This window comes from Psammomys obesus, unplaced genomic scaffold (genome assembly GCF_907164565.1).
Source record: "Psammomys obesus unplaced genomic scaffold, mPsaObe1.curated_primary_1811, whole genome shotgun sequence".
Taxonomy (NCBI): Eukaryota; Metazoa; Chordata; class Mammalia; order Rodentia; family Muridae; genus Psammomys; species Psammomys obesus.
The window spans coordinates 4,743,415-4,765,508 of NW_026596109.1; the positions used below are offsets into that span (position 1 = coordinate 4,743,415).

At 44.4% G+C, this 22,094-nt stretch overlaps 1 protein-coding gene across 5 annotated transcripts in view; it reads left to right on the forward strand.

Annotated features, from left to right (window-relative positions):
• Dnajc6 (DnaJ heat shock protein family (Hsp40) member C6) overlaps nt 1–22,094 on the forward strand; it is a 154,002-nt gene that overhangs the window by 114,304 nt on the left and 17,604 nt on the right. For all 5 annotated transcript variants that reach the window (XM_055628887.1, XM_055628886.1, XM_055628885.1 and 2 more), the window contains 10 exons: nt 5,234–5,367; nt 6,887–7,081; nt 8,116–8,233; nt 9,576–9,655; nt 10,465–10,658; nt 10,764–10,844; nt 12,909–13,343; nt 17,905–18,036; nt 18,704–18,772; nt 21,388–21,507. In XM_055628887.1, coding sequence (XP_055484862.1) covers nt 5,234–5,367; nt 6,887–7,081; nt 8,116–8,233; nt 9,576–9,655; nt 10,465–10,658; nt 10,764–10,844; nt 12,909–13,343; nt 17,905–18,036; nt 18,704–18,772; nt 21,388–21,507 — 1,558 coding nt within the window. The remainder of the gene's footprint in view (nt 1–5,233; nt 5,368–6,886; nt 7,082–8,115; nt 8,234–9,575; nt 9,656–10,464; nt 10,659–10,763; nt 10,845–12,908; nt 13,344–17,904; nt 18,037–18,703; nt 18,773–21,387; nt 21,508–22,094) is intronic.

The following is a 22,094-nucleotide window of genomic DNA, read 5'->3' on the forward strand; positions in this document are numbered from 1 at the left end:
TTTTTTTTTTTTTTTTTTTTTTTTTTTTTTTTTTTTTTGAGATGAATTTCTACTCTGTAGTCCTGGCAGTTCCTGAATTTGGGGCAATCTTCCTGCCCCAGTTTTCCAAGTGATGGGATTACAGGTGTGTGCCACAATGTACCTGCCTTTATCCTTGGCTTGATGTTTGAGTAAAAGTGGGAGATGTCTGTGTTCACGATCTTCATAAAATAGTAGGGGCTCTTAAATTTGCCAAGTGTTATAAAAGAGGTAGGAAAAGCATTGTGTATACATGGGTAAAAATCCGCTAAACCTTGTATGGATAAAATGGTTGTAAGCATATTTCATTTTCTTAACTATTTTTGTTTAAATAAAAATAACAAGAGACAGTGGCCTCTGCAAGTAGTTTTGTGGACCAGCTGTATTTCCAAATATTTTCCAAAGGGATGGATAGGTCTTCGGCTTGGGTTTCCTACAGCCCCTTTCCTCAGTCCTTCCTCCCAGGACTCTTAACAGTCCTTTAACACTCAACTTCCAGCAAAGTCTTTCCAACTCTTGAGTATTTTTCATAGCACAGGCATTTCCGCTGTGCACCTAAACATCACCTGTAGCATTTAATTCACGCCGTCGCCCCAGGCCATTCCCTGCCCGTTTCCTGTGGGACTCTCCTCTTGCAGGAAGAAACTGCCTTTGAACTTTGACATAAAAGATATGAGCAGGTGGCTGTGTATACGAACACACTGAACTGAGTATGAGCACTAGAAAATAGTCATTCCTTCTGCAAACATCAGTCAGTTTGTGTTGCTGTTTGTGGTTTTGCTTTGCTGTGAGGCCTGCTGGCTGACTCTCCTTAAGAGCCAGCTGGCTAGAACAGAGAAAACAGTTTAAGAACTTTTTAGTATTTCTGTTTCAACTCCCAAATACTTGGCAAGCAATGCAAAAACTGGGTATCTGTAGGCATTTAATGTCACTGGCTGCAGGGCTTGCCTTTGAATCACCCAAAGAACAGGTCGATTTTAGGGTCTAGGCAGCCTTGCATGCATAGGGGGATTTTCACTTAAAAGTTTTCTAAAGTTCAGAGACATAGAGCTGGGGGTAGAGGTGTACATCTTTAATCTCAGAACCTGAGAGGGAGAGGCAGGTGGATCTCTTTGATTTCGAGGCCAGCCTGGTCTATAGAGCTAGCTCCAGGACAGCTAGAGCTATGCAAAGAAATCCTGTCTTTTTTTTTTTTTTCTTATCAGTTACATTTTATTAACTCTGTATCCCAGCCATGTCCCAATCCCTCATTCCCTCCCAGTCCCTCCCTCCCTCCCTCATCTCCACCGTGCCCCTTTCCAAGTCCACTGATAGGGGGGACCTCCTCCCCATTCATCTGATCCTGTTTTATCAGATATCTTCAGGACTGGCTTCAAAGCTCTCCTCTGTGGCCTAACAGGACTGCTCCTCCCTTGGGGGGTGAGGAGGCCAAAGAGACAGTCATTGAGTTCCTGTTAGAAATAGTCCTTGTTCCCCTCACTATGGGAAACCAATTGGTTACTGAGCTACCACATGCTACATCTGAGCAGAGGTTCTAGGTTATATCCATACATGGTCCTTGGTTGAATGTCAGTCTCAGAAAAGACCCTGTGCCCAGATATATTTGGTCCTTGTGGAGCTCCTATCCTTTCCCCATCAGACTAACTCCCCTTCTTTCTTATGATTCCCTGTACTCTGCTAAAGGTTTGGTCATGAGTCTTTGCTTTGAAAACACTGCTAGTTAGAGTCTTTCAAATGCGCTCAGTAGACTCCTGTCATACGTTCAATGCACATCCCATCTGTCTTTCTAAACGAGGATTGATCATCTTACCCCATGTCTGCTCTCTTGATTATCTTTTTTAGGTGTACAGATTTCATTATGTTTATCACATCTTATAGGACTATATAAGTGAGTATATACCGTGTTTGTCTTTTTCCTTCTGGGATATTTCACTCAGGATGATCTTTTCTAGATCCCACCATTTGCCTGCAAATTTCATGATTTCCTCCTTTTTGATTGCTGAGTAGTATTCCATTGTGTAAAAATACCACAATTTCTGTACCCATTCCTCCGTTGATGGACATCTGGGTTGTTTCCAGGTTCTGGCTATTACAAATAAAGCTGCTATAAACATGGTTGAGCAAATATCCCTTTTGTGTACTTGAGCAAACTTTGGGTATATACCTAGCAGTGGTATAGCTGGGTCTTGAGGAAGCACTATTCCTAATTGTCTTAGAAAGCGCCAGATAGATTTCCAGAGTGGTTGTACCAGTTTACATTCCCACCAGCAGTGGAGGAGGGTTCCCCTTTCTCCACAACCTCTCCAGCATGTGTTGTCCCTTGAGTTTTTCATCTTGGCCATTTTAATGGGTGTAAGGTGATATCTCAGGGTCGTTTTGATTTGCATTTCCCTGATGGCTAATGAGGATGAGCATTTCTTTAAGTGTTTCTCTGCCATTTGATATTCCTCTGTCGAGAATTCTCTGTTTAGCTCTGTTCCCCATTTTTTAATTGGATTACTTGCTTTGCTGCTTTTCAGCTTCTTTAGTTCTTTGTATATACTCGATATTAGTCCTCTGTCAGATAAAGGGTTAGTGAAGATTCTTTCCCAATCTATAGGCAGTCGAGAAACCCTGTCTTGAAAGAAACAAAATGAAACAAAACAAAAGTTTGGAGAAGGTAGTGGCTCTCATAATGCCATCACAATGTATTAAAAAATCCAGGCTTTGCGGATTCATCTGAGGGATTTGATTGCTGTGGTCACTACAGTGACTAAGATAAAGGGACCTGACAAGCTGGTGGAGATGTTGCCATGGCGAGAGTACTTACTATGAGCCGCTGGTCATGCTAAACTGCCCTTGCATAGTCCCTGCTCCCTGTCATCATGTGCAAGCTCAAGAGAGTCATGAAAGGGGGCTGGAGAGATGTCTCAGTGGCTAGGAGTGCCTGCTGCTCCTACAGAGGACCCAAGTTCGGTTCTCAGAACCCATGTCCAGTGGCTCACAACTGCTTGTAACTATAACTCTGGAATCCAGTGTCCTCTTCTGACCTTAGGTACCAGACCTGTATGTGATGCACAAACATATATTCAGGCAAAAATAATAACCATAGAGTAATAATTTTTTAAAAACACGCTATTAAAGGAGCTGGAAAGATGGCACATGGGCTATCCCGTCTAAAGGGGGACCCAGATTCAGCATCAGGCTTCAAGTATCCTACCTGTGTTATCACCATGAAGCACTATGAAGAATGTCAGAGGCCTCTGATGAGTGCCTGGGGGGAGGTGGCCAGCTGCTGCCTTTACGAAGAGCCTGAGAAGCTGTCGGGCACCTGATGGAGAAATGGCTGGCTGGTTATGGGCAGCTGTGTCCCCCATAACTGAGTCTCCCTGACTCCCGGAGGCAAGGAGTCTTCCCAGGCAGCATCAACAGCTGTTCTTGGAGGCAGAGCCATCATCTTTTCCATCAGTGCCATTTCTTGTTGAGCTTAAGTGAGGACCGTTCCAAGACTGTGAGGTATAAGTAAACACAAAAGGGGGGGGGAGAGAATAGAAACTCTATAAAGTGGAAGAAAAAGTGGAAGACAAAGGACTGTTGTCTGTCAGGACGTCCTTAGCATCACTTATAAAGAACATGCGTGAATGAGTCAGGAGGTCTTGACCAGCCCGGGGAAAAGAAATGGAAGCTGTGCATTAGCCCTTCAGTGCCCTCCTGTGTACATCACTGTTTTGTTTAAAATAATGAGCACAGAGCAGTCCTTTAACAAAAAGTAAAACTTTTTAAAAAAGACCTCTGTGATAGATAAAATGAGTAGACACACATCTAAGAGCTACGGTTTAGTAAGAGTGGCAAGGAGGCTAATTTCTGGAAAGAATGATGAATAAGAAAAATGTTGCTCATCACCCCACCCCCTTTCTATTTTCAGGACAGGGGTAATGAAGTCTTGACGTATGCCATATGACTCTAACCCCTTTACTCTGTCTTTTCTGCAGGGGGACAAATGTCAGGCTGGCAGGGACAGCTGATGAGATAAAGTTGGCAGTACTGAGGCAGTAGATTATATAGCCTTGCAGCACCCCAAGTTAGGCCACTTTCAGGACTTAAACCCTGTGACAAATTGCTGACAGCACAGGGAGAAATTGCTGCGGGTCTTTGTCTTCTATGAGAAAACATAACGGAGGTGCTGAGGAAGCAGAGAATCTCCTCCCCCAAGAGGGAGGGGTTTGATCCTGCAGAGCCATGGGAATAAGTCAAATGAGTCATCACATAAAACTTAAAACTCTTAGGGAAAAAAAAGAACTCCATAGGCTCAGCTCAGCACAAGGATCCACCTAAATATTTTTCCGTGAGGCAAGCAGCCTAATTGGGAAAGTTTATGGGGTTTCTGCTTGAGATTTCCAACTTTCTTGTGGTTAAGATGGGAGTAAGCTGGGCTGTGTTATTCACTTTTCAGTTGAGTCATGTCTCAATATCTGCTTGGAGTTGTGGGTGATTAATAGATCAGCATCCACCTGAGTGAAAGCTTCATTTGGTTATGTTTTTAAAAAAAAAACAATGGCGTGGATGACAATATGGAAAGCAGGCTTTGTCAGTTCTCTCAGAATTGGGATGGCTCCAGAATGAGCCTGGCATTTAAAAGTTCTTATAATGAGCTGGGGAGATGGCTCAGTGGTTAAGAAAAGTTTGGTTACTGGCACCCACATCAGGCAGCTTACAACTGTCTTTAAGATGTCCAGGCACCTGGACATCTTCTGGCCTCTGCAGGTACCTGTGTGCTAGCACATGTGCGCGCAAAGACGCACGCACGCACGTGCACACACACACACGTTTTTTTGAAAACAATTAAGTTTGGTTGTTTAGCAGAAAGAATATAACATATAGGATGAACGTGTAACTAGCTCTAACAAAGATTAAACACAACTGTCTGTCTTAGGGTTTCAGTTGCTGTGATGAAACACCATGATGAAAAGCCCACCAGCTATTTCTCAGCAAATAGATGCAAGTGGAATTTATTTTGATGAGCTTCTTGAGTGAATATAGAGTCAGCTTTCATACAAGTCTTTTCTTGCTGCTTTGTGAGCTCACAGCGGGGACAGATTTTTTTGGCTTTGAAATGAACAATTCCAAAGTAAAAGGAACCCGCAGTTAGGAGGGTTCCCTCTGTTCTCTCTTTCTCGGCAAGCAGTCTTTCCCCAGATCCTATGTTCCTGATGAGTTTGTGGGTCTTCTTTGACAGGATGGACGGGCCGCATCATCGATTCTGGTTGGTGCTATGTTCATTTTCTGTAATCTCTACTCTACTCCTGGACCCGCCATTCGATTGCTCTACGCAAAGCGACCGGGCATTGGACTATCTCCGTCCCACAGGAGGTACAGTGATGGAGGTGCAGGACCGGTACATGTGCAGTTTATGTGGTACCCAGTGCTGAGGAAGGGTGGCCTCATGGGAGCTGTCTTTTAAATTTTGTCTAATTGATCCAGTGTTATCCTGAACTGTGATGACAATTAGAATGGATGAGAACACTGGGTTGTCATACAGATTCATGAACCCTCATTTGAAAGTCTGTGATTTTTAAAACTAAAAGGAAAATTTAAAGAATGTCTGGGTTTGCTTTTTTATTTGTTTTGTTTTTGTTGTTGTTTTCAAGAATGGGTTTCTCTGTGTAGCCATGGCTATCCTGGCACTCACTCTATAGACCAGGCTGGGCTCAAACTCGCAGAGATCTCCCAAGTGCTGGAATTAAGAGGTGCACCACCATAGCCAAGCCAGGTTCCTCATTTAAGAGGAGAGGAAGCGTGAGTGAGAACTGGACCAAGGCTGTGATAAGAACCAGTCTAAAAACAAATACCCACTGAACATAGCTTAATCATTCTCTCCAAGCCAAGCTTCCAGTGTCTTCTGGCTTCGTGCGTAATGTCTTTGTTAGGATACACTGGGGGTCACAAGATGGTGGTACAGGCCTTGAACCCCAGCACTTAGGACGCAGAGACAGGTAGATCTCTGCAAGGACTACACAGAGAAACCCTATCTCAAAAAAAAAAAAGAAAGAAAGAAAGAAAGAGAAAGAAAAAAGAAAGAAAGAAAGAGAAAAGAAAGACACACTGGTGATCATTGCACGAAAATGCGAAAACTACGGATAGAATAGTGTTGTAAAGCCTACTTTTTCTCATGATTGAGACACAGGACTGTGATAGATAGATATAGGTTATAATAAATAATGTGAAAATGGCTTTTAAATAGGAAGCACATTTTTAGCTAGCTGATTAATTTTCTTCCCTAGAGTTATAATTAGTTTCTGTGTTCTTACTTAAATCCCATCTTCTTACTTCTTTGGATAAAATTCCTGATCATAAATTCTAAAGTTTATCCAACTCTGCCTTTTGCTGACATACTTAATCTGCTTGATTTAATAGAAATGGATGCTCATATATCAGGCTAGTTTAACACTGCTGCACGCTCTCGACTGAGTAAACACGCTGCTATCAGCTCAGCATGTCAGTGGAAACAAGCTTTCTCTCATTCAAAACAATCTTTATTTGTTTTATGTTATATATATGTATATATACATACATATAGGTGTTTTGCCTACATGTATGTATGTATATGCTACACATACATGTTTGGTGCCAGTGTGGCCAGAAGAGGGTGTCAAACCTTGGAACTGAAGTTAAAGACTGGGCAAGCAACCATATGCATGCTGGGAACCAAATCATGGCTCTGGCTCTGCTATATAAACTTTCTTAATTGCCTGCATTCCCCTTTGGTGGTTAAGGAGTGTTGCAGAGAGCACTTTTATTGCAATTTAGTTATCAAGGACAGACTTCACAGCAGGAACTGTCCAATCCCCTTTCTCCGATGGGCTCATAGAACGGTGGTTTTCTGTTTCAGATACTTAGGCTACATGTGCGACCTACTTGCAGACAAGCCCTACCGCCCTCATTTCAAGCCACTCACGATCAAGGCGATCACCGTTAGCCCAATTCCCTTCTTCAATAAACAGAGAAATGGGTGCCGCCCTTATTGTGATGTGCTGATTGGAGAAACTAAAATATACTCAACATGCACAGATTTTGAACGAATGAAGTAAGTCACAATGTTTTCTCCTCTCTTCTTACAGATTTAATTCCTTTGTAAGCTGGATTCTTCCTGCTTACCTCTGTGGTGGGAAATTTTTTTTTTTTTTTAAAGCTCAACATATGTATAATCAAAGATGAACATAACTAATCCAAGACTTTGTTTCCTTTACTCACAGTGATACTGTGTTCTGCAGGGGTGCTTGGAATGTTCAGATGATGGGGGTGGGGTGGGCACAGAGGAGGCGCACACTTAACGAGCAGACTCAGTGATTTGGGTAAACCATTGTCTTGGTAACTTTTAACTTGATGTGATTAGACACCATAGGAACATGCCAGCAGGCATGGTGCTGGCACAGTGGCTGAGAGCTTACATCTTGAAACGACAACAAGGAACAGAGAGAGATAAGTAGGAATGGTGTGGGTTTCTGAAGCCTCAAATCCACCCCTTGTGAGGTACCACCCTCAACAAGGCCACACCTCTTAATCCTTCCCATACAGTTCCACCAACTATTGAAATATATGAGCCTGTGGGGGCTATTCTCATTCAAACCACTATAAAGATGATGTACTTTAAAGTACTTATATGATCTACAAAGATGAATAGGCACAAGTGGGAGGTCCTTGGGGTTTAGGAGACAAGGGAGAGGCTGGTCACCCAACACAGACTTAGTTAGTAATAGATTAACTTAGGAGTCAGTGTTCTAGATCCCTAGAGGGTATGACATTTCTGTTTCTATTCTGATCTTGGTTGAATTTTACTGTTAAAGTCAGGAAAAAGGCTGTATGAGAAATGATGGTTTGAGGAAAACAATATCTTGTTTAGAAATCCAGATGGGATGGAGAAAGAAGTCCTACATTGGGTCAGACTCTACCAGCTCAGGAACAGTCCATACTGGACTCATTCCTACCTTTGCACAAGAAAGTAGCTTCTTTATCTAAGCCCGGGCAAGTAGGTCCCTCAGAGCCGTAAAGGAGCATGCCTATGTCTGCGATTGTATCAGACTGGACACTCCCATGGTCTCTTTTGATCTCCATTTAAAGAGAATACCGTGTCCAAGATGGGAAGATCTTCATTCCCCTGAACATCACAGTCCAAGGCGACGTCATTGTTTCCATGTGCCACCTGCGGTCAACCATCGGGAGCCGGCTTCAGGCTAAGGTAGGCTTTTAGGGGAACTTGCACTGTACGCTCACCTGAATTTGTAATGCGAGTATTACTGGGTATTTTCTCTGTATCATTTTGGGCTCGAATGACTTGTAAGTTTAGGATGAAAAGACCCTGAAAGCCTGCTGATGCCCATCTGCCTCATCACTGTGGTAGGGGATGGAGGTTAAGGCAGGTTGTGCCTTATACACAGTCATGGGTTCGATGCAGCAGAACTTTCAGAAAACCATGTTCTTGAGAAGCTGAGTCTTTCTTTGAGTGCTGTGTTTAGGGACTCACTATAAAGTGATAGTTTTCAACTAAATATGTGTATAGTTAAGAACTGTTGCCCAAGAGATAGCTCAGCGGGTAAAAGTTCTTGTGACCAAGCCTGATGACCTGAGTTTGATTCCCAGAATGCCTTCCCCAAATGCTGTGATTTTTAGTATATGCAGAAGTTGTTGTTACTACCAGAATTATCTAATTTAAGAATATTTCCTTCACTGCTAAAGGAAACTTTGTACCCATTAGCAGCCACTAAACCACCCTGTACTTCCTTCCCCCCCTCCTGAACACCATGAACTTTTTTTGTTTCTATAAACTTACTTTTTAAGGGACATTTCATATCAATAGAATCATACAGTATGTGGTCTCCTATGGCTGGCTTTTTCCACTCAGTGTAATATCATGAGGGTTTATTTGTGTTTTAGCATGTAACATTATTTCATTCCTTTATATAGCTAAGTAATATTCCATTGAATGGATGTATCACATTTTTTAACTCTCCACATTTAGATTGTTTCTACTCTTTGGTTATTGGGAAAGATGTTGCAAGCAATTATATCTTAATGAATCAAATATTTGCTAAGAGCATATATTCCATCTATTGCCTAAGTTTGGATTAACAAAAATAAGACTGTATTCTTAGGTTTACAAAACTGACCCTAGGCCAGACATGGTGGCACATGCCTTTAATCCCAGGACTCAGGGAGGCAGAGGCAGGCATATTGCTATGAGTTTGAGGCCAGTCTAGTTTGAGGCCAGTCTAGCCCCTGGTCTACAAAGCCAGGACAGCTGAGGCTATACAAAGAAACCCTATCTCAAAAAAAAAAAACAAAAAAAAAACAAAAAACAAAAAACAAAACAAAACAAAACAAAACAAAAAAAAACAGAAAAAGCCAAACAAACAAACAACAACTAAAACAAAACGAAACAATGATCCTTGATGGGGCATTTACTATTCATAGTCCATAAAGAATGAGGTAAAGAAGCAACAGAAGGTACTGGCTCCCCAACACAATATTTGGTGCTGACTCCCCTTTCTCCTACTGATCGTGCTTCTCCCACGAATTTTTAGGTGACCAACACACAGATATTCCAACTCCAGTTTCATTCTGGATTTATACCACTGGACACAACCGTCCTAAAGTTCACCAAGTAAGTGCTGCGTGGACCTGAGGTCTTTACCAGTATTACAGGACAGCCCTGAGCATCTGTAATGGCATGCTGCCATCTCCAGAGCTCTGAGCAGCAGGCTTCACCACAAAGAAAGGCTGCATGAATTTGAAAGCTTTCATTTGAGTATGGTTGATCTTAAGAAGTGCAAATAGATCCACAAACTAACCAGAAAGGTCTAAAGTTCCATGTCAGGGAACAAAGAATTATGACCTCGACCCTTTGCATTTTTTTTTGTGGATTCCTATGCCCAACAGGAATAGCATAGTTTAATTTCTGAGATAGCATAAGCAGTGACTCGTCATAAGGAGGGCTGGCTATAGCACCAAAAGAGGTTCTAGGGAACGTAGCTGCGTCAATTATTGTCCTGAGGTTGCTGTAACATGACGTGGCTATGGATTTCGCAGTGTGGCTGTATCTGGGGTGATGGGGGTTGTTGCTGGAAGCTATGAAGGGATTCAGGGCTTCAGGCTCAAAAGGTGGCATTGGGCTTGTCTCATTAATTTTGATGACCCATGTAGCCATGCCAATGTATACTGGCAGGTGTATCAGCTCTGCTTTTCACGGTGCTTTCGTTAATATGGCCCAAAGGAAGTCAAACAATTTGAACGAGTGTTATTCTCCTGTTTCCTCTAGGTGGGGAAACTGAGGCATAGCAAAGTGACACCTAGTTAGTGACTGAGTCTACCTCGAAGTGAGTTTCAAGCAGAACTCAAGTCAGCTTGGGCTGGGCCCTCTGTTGGGCATCCTGCTGGCTGCACTGTTTGTGCTGTTGTTTTTCTTTCCTCCAGGCCTGAGCTGGATGCATGTGATGTACCGGAAAAATATCCTCAGCTGTTCCAAGTGACACTGGATATAGAAGTCCAGCCCCAAGACAAAGTGATTGACTTAACTCCACCATGGGAGCACTACTGCCCCAAAGATGTGAACCCCAGCATTCTCTTCTCCTCTCAGCAGGAGCACCAGGAGACGCTGGCCTTAGGAGGTATAGCCATGGCTGGTTTGGGTTTTCCGGTAGAAGCCTCTGCCTCGCCTACTGTGCTGCTTTGTTCCCTGTGCTTGGTTGACCACGTGGCTGTTTGTCTTGCAGGTCAGGCACCAGCAGATCTCCCTCCAGACCATCCCAGGAATCTTGGGCAAGGTGGCTTCTTTGCCTCTCTCTGTTGGCAAGGTACAGCAAAGCCTTTACCTTAGAATGGTTATGTGGTTAAGTGATTAAACTGTCTGGTATTATTAAAAGTCTTCTTGAAGCAATCTCAACGAAAGTTCCCTTCTCCCTTATTGCAGACCCTTCCCTTCATTTGTTTTTTCAAATTGGCGACTTGCCTGCTCTCAAGTCCATGAGTGCTTAGACTGGCCAGAAAGCCAACGCAGGGTGAATTCTATCTTCTTCATTTGCACAGTGTTTCCAGCCACATCTTCCAAGACTGATGGAGTGTGGTGTATTCTAAGATCTCTCTTTAGGCTGCTGACAACTCAGAAAGATTAACAAATTATTCAGTTCCTGCCTTCAGGCGGATATTCTAAAGACACAATGTTGGGCTTCTGTCAAGCGCTATACCTCCAGCAAGGCGGGGTGGGTCTTCCCTGGCATGGTGAAGGAAGTCAGCTGGCCTGTATCTGCCAGTAGCTTTAGCAATCATTAGCCCACACAGACCTCCATCACTGTGCTAGTTTCTCCACACCTGGAGGCATTTCCAGACTCGTTCTCAACCTAGCATTTTACATTACTCTCCTGAGGGGGCAGCCATTGGCATTCTAGTTAGTGTACATTGGCCATGCTTGCTTTGAAATTTGTACAAACTAGCTACAAAGTGTGATAGAGAATTGAATAGTCAAGACTTTATGTGCAAAAGACGTGGGAATTCACCTTTAGAGATGACTTAGGTAACGTTTACATGATTGACTTTGCTCTGTCATATGAATGTGACAGTATTCCTATAGCCTGTGGGTATTTTTAGTGTTGGATTAAACGGTATTCACATGATTCCTTTGGATCAAAAGGTTTGCTTATAAAGGTTTCTCTTGAAAAATGGAATGGAATCCTCTCAGACTTGGAAGTCCAGCCAGATGTGGCTTGCAGATAGATGGCTGGCCCCTTTTGGTCCTTACTTGCATCTTTCTCATAGTAATGGTTTCTAATAAGACATTACTCTTCCCTTCCCATTGCCATGTTAATATGTAGAGATAATTTCTGTACGGGCCTGGAGAGATGGCGTAGTGGTCTGAGCACTTGAAACTTTTACAGAGGACCATCTGTAACTTCCAGTCACAGGGGCTTTGATGTCCTCTTCTGGCCTCTAGAGACACCAAGCACACACACAGTATCCAGGCATACATACACAGGCACTCACACATACACACAAAACAAAATCTTTTTAAAAAGAAAGAGTCTCTGGAGGTGTGAGTAGGTTTTAGCACAGATGTATTCTCTTACCTGTTTGGGATTTTTGCAGTTTGCAAAGGTATGTAAAATACATCACTTAACATCGCCATTTGCATCTCATATAAACAACCTGCAACCACTGTTTCCTCAGTGGGACATATAAATAATAACGTGAGTGAGGCGACAGAAGCCTGCAGATAACCTCATATACCCGTGCTGAACAGACACTTCTGCTGAAACTCACACCAAACTTAGATCAGCCCCGCCCTTCCTTCAGAGCCTTGTATTTCAGAATTGGGATTCACAAGTGTGAACCTACCTGTGGTATAGGCAGGGCCTGTTTGGAGAGAGATAAGGGAGAGCTGTGGAAGAGCAGGGTTTGGAAAGGCACATGAAAGCTTTCCATTTTTCTCCAGCGGACGCGGCTTTCCTAAGCCTATTTGGTGTGGGAAATATCTCCTTTCAGGACTGTTGGAGGACTGGGAGGCAGAGCCAAGTAGTTCACTTCTTAGGGTGTGTTGCTTCTGCTTCGGGTCACAGGGAGAAATAAAAAGCAAGTGAGGGGTGCCTGCAAAGGCCTAGGTGTTACTGTCATTTTCTGTAGCACCCCGCATGGTGCCTGGAATCAGCATTGAGGTGCTACTTGCTGTTGATCTGAGCTCAAAAAAATACATCAGTTATTGTACTTGGTGGGGGTGAAAGCACTGTCTGCTCCGGGCTGCCAAACTCAGGTTTGAAAGGACTGGTTTGCTCGGATCTTCTCTTTCTGCAATGACGTGCACACAACTAAACGCACCTGACCCAGTGGCCGGCCATCCAATCATTTATTTGCACTTTGGTCTTTCGTAGATCAGAAATCAGAGAAGTCGTTCTGCGAGGAGGACCACGCTGCCCTGGTGAATCAGGAAAGTGAGCAGTCGGATGACGAGCTACTGACCCTCGCTAGCCCGCATGGCAACGCCAACGGCGACAAGCCTCACGGAGCCAAGAAGCCCAGCAAAAAGCCGCAGGAGCCAGCTGCTCCCCCTCCCCCGGAAGAGGTGGACCTTCTGGGTCTGGAAGGGTCTGATGTGAACACGAACTTCTCTCCCCTGGCAGCTCCTCCCAGCAATTCTGAACTGCTGAGTGACCTGTTTGGGGGTGGAGGTGCCACAGGTCCTGCTCAGGCAGGACAGGCCGCGGTGGAAGACGTGTTTCACCCCAGCGGACCTGCGTCTGCGCAGTCCACACCACGCCGAGCTGCCGCCTCCGCCACCGCATCGCCAACCCTGAGAGTGGGCGAAGGTAATCTTCCCGTGTTTCTCGGCTTTCTCAGATTTCAGGAGTGACTTTTGGGGCAAACGTGTAGAACTCATATGTCTTAATAAGCTGAACTTCTCTGGTTTCTTCGAGAGTTCATTCGGAGAACGTAAGGGAAACACGTTGTTTCCCTTGTCCATTTTGGTAGAAAGGTATAGGGATATGCCTGAACTCTTTATTCATTCATTCATTCATTCATTCATTCATTCATTCATTCATTCATTCATTCATTCATTCTGAGAATTTCATACACGAGTGCTGTATTTGCATCCTCTCACCCTTTCCCCTTTCCTCCTCCAACTCCTCCCATGTCCCTCCGACTCCCATCTCAAATTCATAATCTCTTCTTTTTTAATTACTATTGTTATATCTCCGTCGGCCTACTCAGCCCCTTTCGTGTTGCTCATCTGTGTTTAGGACTGACTACCTGGAATTGGGTAACCTATCAGGGAGCTCATCTCCGGGAGCCAGCAGCCTTTCCTCCATCCCCAGCTGTTCATCTACGGGTGGATAGCGCCTTGTGAAATTTCCTCTGTCTGTGCTGTCGTGCCCACTGGTGCTGTGTGGGTCTTGCCCAGCCTGCCGTATTGTTATGATGTCACCGGTGCAGCTTTCCTGGTGCACCTAGAAGGCGTTACCTCAAAACTCAAAGCAGGCATCCTGATCCCTGGGCTTAACTCTTGCACTCTCAATTTTCTCTGCTTGGCACGTAAGCCTTGAGTCTACTTTAGTGATTTCTGCTTGGAGATAGAGACGGATGAGCTATTAATTTACAACGGCAGCTGATATCTGTTTGATACTAGCCACTTGCCAGATGTGGAATACATGATTGAATATGACTCAGTTCTTATGAAATCCAGTAGACAGGGGCTATTGCCGTCCCTGCTTCATAGCTGAGGAAATGGAAGATTAGCGCTTAATTAGCAGCATTTGTTCAAACAGCTGGGAATGGATGGCCCCAGGGTCCACACTTGACCTGTGGACTCAGCTTTTCATCAGACCCCTGTAATGCTTACCTTGAATTCTAGTTTTCCAGATATATCCTGACTGTACAGAGAAGTGTTTGGTTGCATCAGAATATGCTTGAGGGGCTCAGGCTGGCAGCATAGCTCGGGAGAGAAATGTGTCTGGGCTTTGTAAGGTGTCTGAGCCATGCATACTTAGCTAGTTTCTCTTGACACACCGCCACAGTCCTTTCCTGGCCAGCCACAGCATTGACATTTGCAAGATGATGTAGCTTTGGTACCAGAGATTCACTACAGCTTCTGAATAACCAGAACAAACCGGCTCCCACTGCGAACTGTCAGGGTTAACCAAGCAATGCTGCCTTAGAAAGGGTAAAGAGATGAGTCTCAACCGTGGGCGCTATTCCTTCAGCTTCTCTGGAGGCTCTGGGCTGGTCTTGGCTTGTGAAGGTCAGCTGGATGCCTCTTTTGTGAGAAGGGGAATCAGAACCACAGACCATGGGTGCAGAGTTTCAATTGTCGGTGGCTGGATGTGAACCTAGGAACCTGCATCCTATATGGTGGCTCTTTCTTCTATGCTTTGCTTCCTTCCATCTAGTTCTGATTTATCAGGATGAATAAAAGGTCCATCAGGGAAACAAAATGCCGAGGTCAAAGGCAGCATAGTGTTCCATAGCTGAGTTTTAAGACAAAGCATCCTAAGGATGTTTGATAATTTAACTCTCCCATGCTGCTAGGTGTGTGTATGTCAGAGCTGAAAGGCACTGTCGGCATGAATTAATTCTGTCTGTGAAATCGGAGATATGCTGAGCCTACCCAGGTGTTAGTGGAAGACCCAGCTATGTGGCTCAAGTGTTCTGTCCCTCCAGAAAGAAACAGAAGAAAGGATGCCAAGTCTAGAATTAGTGGCCTGCATTTGAATCACAGGACTAATTATCTGGGTGACTTTGTTAAAAACTTAATGTGGCTAGGTGTGGTGGCACACACCTCTAATCCCAGCACTTGGAAGTCAGAGGCAGGTAGATCTCTATAAGTTTCAGGCCAGCCTGGTATACACAGGGAGTTCTAGGCCGGCCAAGGCTACGTAGTGACATCCTGTCTCAAAATCAAAACAACACAGCAACAAAAACCCTCTTAGTTTTCTTAGTTGGGGATAATGCTTATGGGGATAATGGTAAGGGCTAACTCATCCACATAATTCCCATTTTGTCTTTGGTTACCGGAGAATTTCTAAAACGAGCTGATAGTAAAGGTGCTCCAGTAATCTAAAACGTCTTTAGTGTCTTCTCCATTGATTAGCTTCAAGCTGGACATGACCAGGCTTACCCACTGTCCTCTCATGTCCTTACATTCTCATGTCAGAGAGGAGGAGGTCTCACGAATCCTAAGTGGGGCAAGGATTGTGAATTCTGGAACATGCTGCCTGAAACGATGTAGGTATCATCGCTACTGCAACAAGCCCGATCTGCTGACCCCCGGGTGTTGGGAGAGCGCTGTGCGGGTAAAGTCATAGCTGTAAACTCGTGAGCCATGTTTCCCTTCGCATCGTGACAGTGGGAAGTGTCTGTTTGCTGGTTTGATTCTCAGGCTCTATTTCTAGATTGGGTCAGCCCCAATCCAGGAAAGCCAGCCGTCATGCTCAGCTGGGTGCTTACGGATTTGGAAGTGATATCTCACTTTAGGTAGCTTGACGAGATTTTGTTCCTTGCTCAAGAGCGAGAATTCAAGAGGGCAGGTGTCTCCAGGCAGCTCGGTGACTGGGTCACGTTGCTTTCGTGACTCTTGCTCGTGGGGGTTATCTGGTGTTTAGAGCTGGAAGACTTGAACCTGAGTCTAGCATAGTGTTCCCTGGATTGGACAAAAGCAAATTTCCGTACCTCAGTTTCTCCAGGGATGAGTGAAGGTGACAGCACTTCCGTTTGCCAGGGAGAAATTGAGGACCACCCAAGGTCTTTTTTGTAACACAGGATAGCTCCAGGAAGATTCACTATTGCTGACAACTAGGACTTCCCACCTTCTTAACTCCCTTACAGCTTTCTCTAGCTGAGTGGTTCCCGTCCTTCCCGATGCTGTGACCCTTTAATACAGTTCCTCGTGTTGTGGTGGCCCCCAACCATAAAATTATTTCATTGCTTCTTCGTAACTGTAATTTTGCTGCTATTATGAATCATAATGCACATGTCTGTGTTTTCTGATGGTCTTAGGAGACCCCTGTGAAAGGGTCATTTAACCTCCCAAAGGGGCCGGAACCCACAGGCTGAGAACCACTGCCGTAGCTCCTAGCATCCCGTCGAGTCAGAGTTTTAGAAATGTTTGTAATCTGTGGATTCAAGAAGGGATGAGAGTTCAGCTTTACTCACTGATCTCATTTTGTTCCATTTTTAGCTTTCATCTGAGCTGAAGGTCAGTTTAAAACAACATTAAAGCCAGGCCTACTTAGCGGTGTTGCCTTTTTCTTTTGAGATAGGTCTTACATGACCCAGGCTGAGCTTGAACTTACTTCTTAGCCCAGGATGACCTTCAACTTCTGATGCTCCTATTTCTACCTTCTAAATTCTGAGATTTCAGGCATGCACCACTATGCCTAGTCTTGCGTGGTGCTGGGGATCAAACCCAAGGCTTCATGTATGGTAGGCAAAGACTCCACCAATTGAGCTGCATATTTAGTTCTGCAGTGCTAGGAGTTCCCCCTGCATGGTATTTTCCCACAGTTCCTTTTACATAAACACTCATTAGTCACCAAACCCCTGTGGCCTATACCTAGTTGGGCAACTCATGGATTATCTGTGTTGAGTTTTTTTTCTCAGGCAGTCTGTGTCTATAACTTACTGGTCTTATGTTATTAATATCTTCAAAAGCTGGCTTGGAGAGAGAGTTCACTGGGTAAAAGAGCTCGTGTCAGAGCCTGAGTCTGAGTCCCCAGAGCCCACAAAAAGGTGGGTATGTAGGGTGGGCATCTGTAATCCTAACACTTCTGCAATGTGATGGGAAGTAGAGGCAGACATCCCCAGGAGCTCCAGACCTGAGGTAGGAAGCTGAGAAATGAGACCGTCTCAGACATGGCAGAAGATAAGAACAGATACCTGTACTGTGGTGTGGTGTATACACACACACACCATACACACATTCACACATACAACGCACACATACACACAAATGCACACACATACATATGCACACAATACATACTTGTACCACACACACCACACAGACACATATATACACACATACACACAATACACACCACACAAACACGCATACATACATGTACACTCTACGCTACACACAGGCGCGCACACACACAGGATTTATAAGAGCTAATTAGACCCTCATTTAGAGTTATGGCTTTTCTAATCAATAAATCCAGACTCTTTCTTCTCCGAGGTAGGGTGATTCCATTGTGTCAGGACCCACTGTTGGTTCCCGAGAAAGCTGTAAGGCTGGGAGGGGCTGAGGGAAGTCAAGAGGAAGCATCATCTTTATCGGTCAAGTATCTGGCCAAGTCATAGCGGCCGCCACTCAGTATTAACAGCACTGTTAACTGACAGGATGAAGAGATGCGTTTTCCCTTTGTTTTCTAGGTAGCACCTTTGACCCCTTTGGAGCCCCTGCTAAGCCACCAGGTCAGGATCTGCTGGGCTCCTTTCTGAACACCAATGCTTCTAGCGACCCCTTTCTGCAGCCCACAAGAAGCCCTTCCCCCACAGTGCACGGTAAGAAGGGGTTTTCTCCTTCATTCGGTGGAATAGTGGAGTGGTTTTTCACAAGACTACACTAAGTGCCGAGATGTGAAAGCACCGCCACTGTGTGTGTGTGTGTGTGTGTGTGTGTGTGTGTGTGTGTGTTTTCAGTCCCACCTGTAATGCTAGTTTAGTGACTGAATTCTACCGATTTTTATGGGCAAAGTCCTAGGGAGGGAGCCTTTCCTCCAACAGCACATTTTTTGAACGGCCCAGAATATTAAGTATAGAAGGAGGGTGCACAAAGATGAATGAAACAGTTCTTGCATTCAAAGAACTCAAATTTTAGTGAAGACAGACATGTGCACAATTATAATTCCAAGTTGGTGCATCCAGAGGTAACATAAAGGCGAGCCAAAGAAGGAGCAGAGAAAGCCGATGCTTCTACCAAGGTCTGGTGAGCACGCATAGATGAAAGCCATCCCCCTCCCCCCGCTGTTGCAGAGTGTGTGTGTGTGTGTGTGTGTGTGTGTGTGTGTGTGTGTGTGTCAGGGGGTGGGGCGTAGGGGAGGAGGGACGAGTCCATGAGATACTGCGTGTGAAGCCACGCAGGCTAGCAAAATATGGCTTTGCTCTGCGCAAACTCAGAGGAGGGGGTTCTGAGAAGTCTTGTTCTCATCTGTCTTCCCTCTGTTGGCAGCTTCTAGCACACCTGCTGTGAACATCCAGCCAGATGTTGCCGGAGGTTGGGACTGGCCTACCAAACCAGGTAAAGACCAGCAGCTGATCTTTTGTACATATGTGCCCAGTACCAAACGCATGGCCTTCACACAAGATGAGGTGGATGCTGATAGTCCTGAAGATCTGCATTCTGGCAGCAGTTTTCCCAGTGCATTTGGTGACTATTTAACTTTCCAAGACTCATCTGCTACAGAATTAGACAGATCTGAATTGGTTCTACCACTTACACGTTCCTGGAAAAAAACTTTTTTTTTTCCTTTTGGATAAGTCTCAGCTTTACTTTTCTTATCTGAGAGATGAGGCTAGCAATGTTTGTTTATCGTACCCAGCAGAGTAACTGTAAGCAAAACAATGTAGGCGCACTCTCCCTCACTGCTCATGACTGAAACTCCACACCACCACGTAATAGCTCCCGTAGCCTCCTTTCCCTAGCCCCAGATACCCAGCACCCTACTTTCAATGAGTTTGACTGGGTAAGTTCTCTGCTAAGTCACAGCATTTGTGTTTTTGTGAGTGGCTTATGTCATTTTACAAAATGTCCTGAGGTTTATCCACATTGTAATCCATAAGAACATTTCTTTCCAAGGCTAACTCACATTTCACTGTCCACATAATACCACGTTTTCCCCCCTGCCTTTCATTTGCAGTGAAAACATGCAATGACCACGGTTGTGTTCTGTCTCTTTGAGGTTCTTATTTTAATCAATATCTTGGATATATTCCCAGGAACATAGATGCTGGATTGTGATGCTTTTTAGTTTGTGCCTACTGCTTCCCACAGTAACTGTACCATTCTCATCCCCTCCCATCATGTACAAAGATTCCAGTACCTTCTCACTCTCACAAACACTTGTTATTATATTTTTGGCAGGTGGCAACTCTGACAGGTGTTTACTTGATTTATATTTACTCTAACAATCAGTCATTGTGGTGATTTGAATAAGAATGACCTCCATATGCTTATATATTTGACTTAGCTAGACTTGGTTGGTGAAGCTGTTTGAGAAGGGGCTGGTGTGTCCCTGGGAGTGGGCTTGAAGTTACAAAACCTCACCCCATTCCCAGTTTGCTCTTTATGCCCCATGCTTGTGGATAAGATGGAAGCTCTCAAGTATTACTCCATCACTGTGCCTGCCCATGGCCTTCCTCCCAGCCATGATGGTCATGGACTCTAAGCCTCTTAACTGTAGGCTCCATAATCTTTTTCTTCTATAAGTTGCCTTGGCCATGATGCTCCATCACACTAATAAAAAACTAACTAGGGCAGTGATGTTGAGAATCTTTTTATGTTTTGTGACCATTTGTAAATGTTCTTTGGAGAAATTTTCTTGGCCTATTTTAAAATCAAGTCACTTGTCAATTTATTATTAAGCTTTTTAAAATATATATTCTGGCTCAAACTCCTTATCAGAATAATGGTTGGCAAATATTTGTTCCCCATTGTATACTTCACTTTTTTTTTTTTTTTTACTCTGTTGACTACTCCCCTTATCATAGAGGTTTTTCTAGTTCAACTTGTCTACTTTTTGCTTTTGTTACCTGTGACTTAGAATTTTTAAAAATAAAACGTTCTCATAGCCAAACTTTGGGCAGAGTGCAGGGAATCTTGTGAAAGAAGGGGGAGATAGAAAGACCTGGAGGGGACAGGAGCTCCACAAGGAGAGCAACAGAACCAAAAAAATCTGGGCACAGGGGTCTTTTGTGAGACTGATTCTCCAAACAAAGACCATGCTGGAGATAACTTGGAACCCCTGCAGAGATGTAGCCCATGGCAGCTCAGTGTCCAAGAGGGTTCCCCAGTAATAGGAGCAGGGACTGTCTTTGACCTGAACTCAGAAGCTGGCTCTTTGATCACCTCCACCTTAAGGGGGAGCCACAGAGGAAGACAGTGTAGCTAGTCCTGATGAGACCTGATAGGCTAGGGTCAGATGGAAGGGGAGGAGGACCTTCCCTATCATTGGACTGGGGGAGGGGCATAGGAGAAGAAGATGGAGGGAGGAGGGAGGGGGCTACAGCTGGGATACAAAGTGAATAAACTGTAATTAATAAAATTAAAATTAAAAAATGTTAATGGGCTGGAGGGATGGTTCAGTGGTTAAGAACACACCTGCTCTTGTAGTGGGCCCAGGTTAGATTCCTGGCACCCACATAGCAGCTCACAACCATCTGTAGCTCTAGTTCCTGGGGACCTGATGTACTTTTCCAATCTCTGTGGGTTTTGCCAACACAGGGTGCACAGACATACATACAGGCCAAACACCCATGCACATAAAATAAGGTATCCATACTATACATTTTAAGTTAAAAATGTTGTTGAAGATGGGAAGCAGGCTCCCCAGGATGGCAGGGGGAGTTTAGATCCAGCCTGACTCCAGATCTCTGAAGACAGAGAAAGTCAGGATGGGAGCGATAAACAAGGGAAAGAACATGCATGGACAAGGACAGACACAAGCCTGAGCTGTGTCTTATCCTTGTTTCAGGTCACCACTTGCCCAGATTGGAATAACAGGATCTAGGGACTTCTCCCACATTTCCAAACCCCATCCTAATTGGCCTTAGGGACAGCTGAGCAGGTGCCCTGAATCTCTGGTTCTCCAGCCGCAGGGAACTAACTCTTCTTCAATGGTCTCCATTCCTTTTCAGGGGGTTTTGGAATGGGGAGCAAATCAGCCGCCACCAGCCCGACAGGCTCGTCACATGGCACCCCCACACATCAGAGCAAGCCCCAGACTCTGGATCCCTTTGCTGATCTGGGAACACTAGGTAAAACTTACCAAGTTAAGATGTGAACAATAATACCTGATGCTAATGTCAACTGGCAGGGACACAGTCACAGCTCTGCACTGTTCCTGTGACAGCGAAAGACTTGCCCTTAATCTCTTTGGAACCTCAGCTTGGGTAAAACTGGATCCTTGGCCTCAGTGCGAACCAAGAGTTGGAGTTGAAGCACTAGTGTTAAGGGAAAGAGGAGTACTGGGGAAGAAATTAAGATATGGTTGAGCTCACTAAAGTAGAGCCAAGTGTAAGTATCTTAGTATTAATGAGGTTGTAGAATGGCTCCAGAGGCATCTTGGATGGGATTATAATCTGATAAATAACAGCAACAGCAATAATAATAATAATAAGAATAAGAATAAAAATAATGTAAAAAACCAGAGTTACTAAGGTTCCACAGGGAGTGCAGTTCATGCTCTTTTACTATAAAGGAGTTTTCAGGTGAGATTCATAAAATAGTGAAAGTTTTCCACTGGGAAAAGAGAAAGGCTTTCGGCAAATACTCATTATGTTAGAATTCTTTCTTTCTTAGCCAAGAACAAGCCAAATACAAAAGCAGTGGATGGAAATAAATG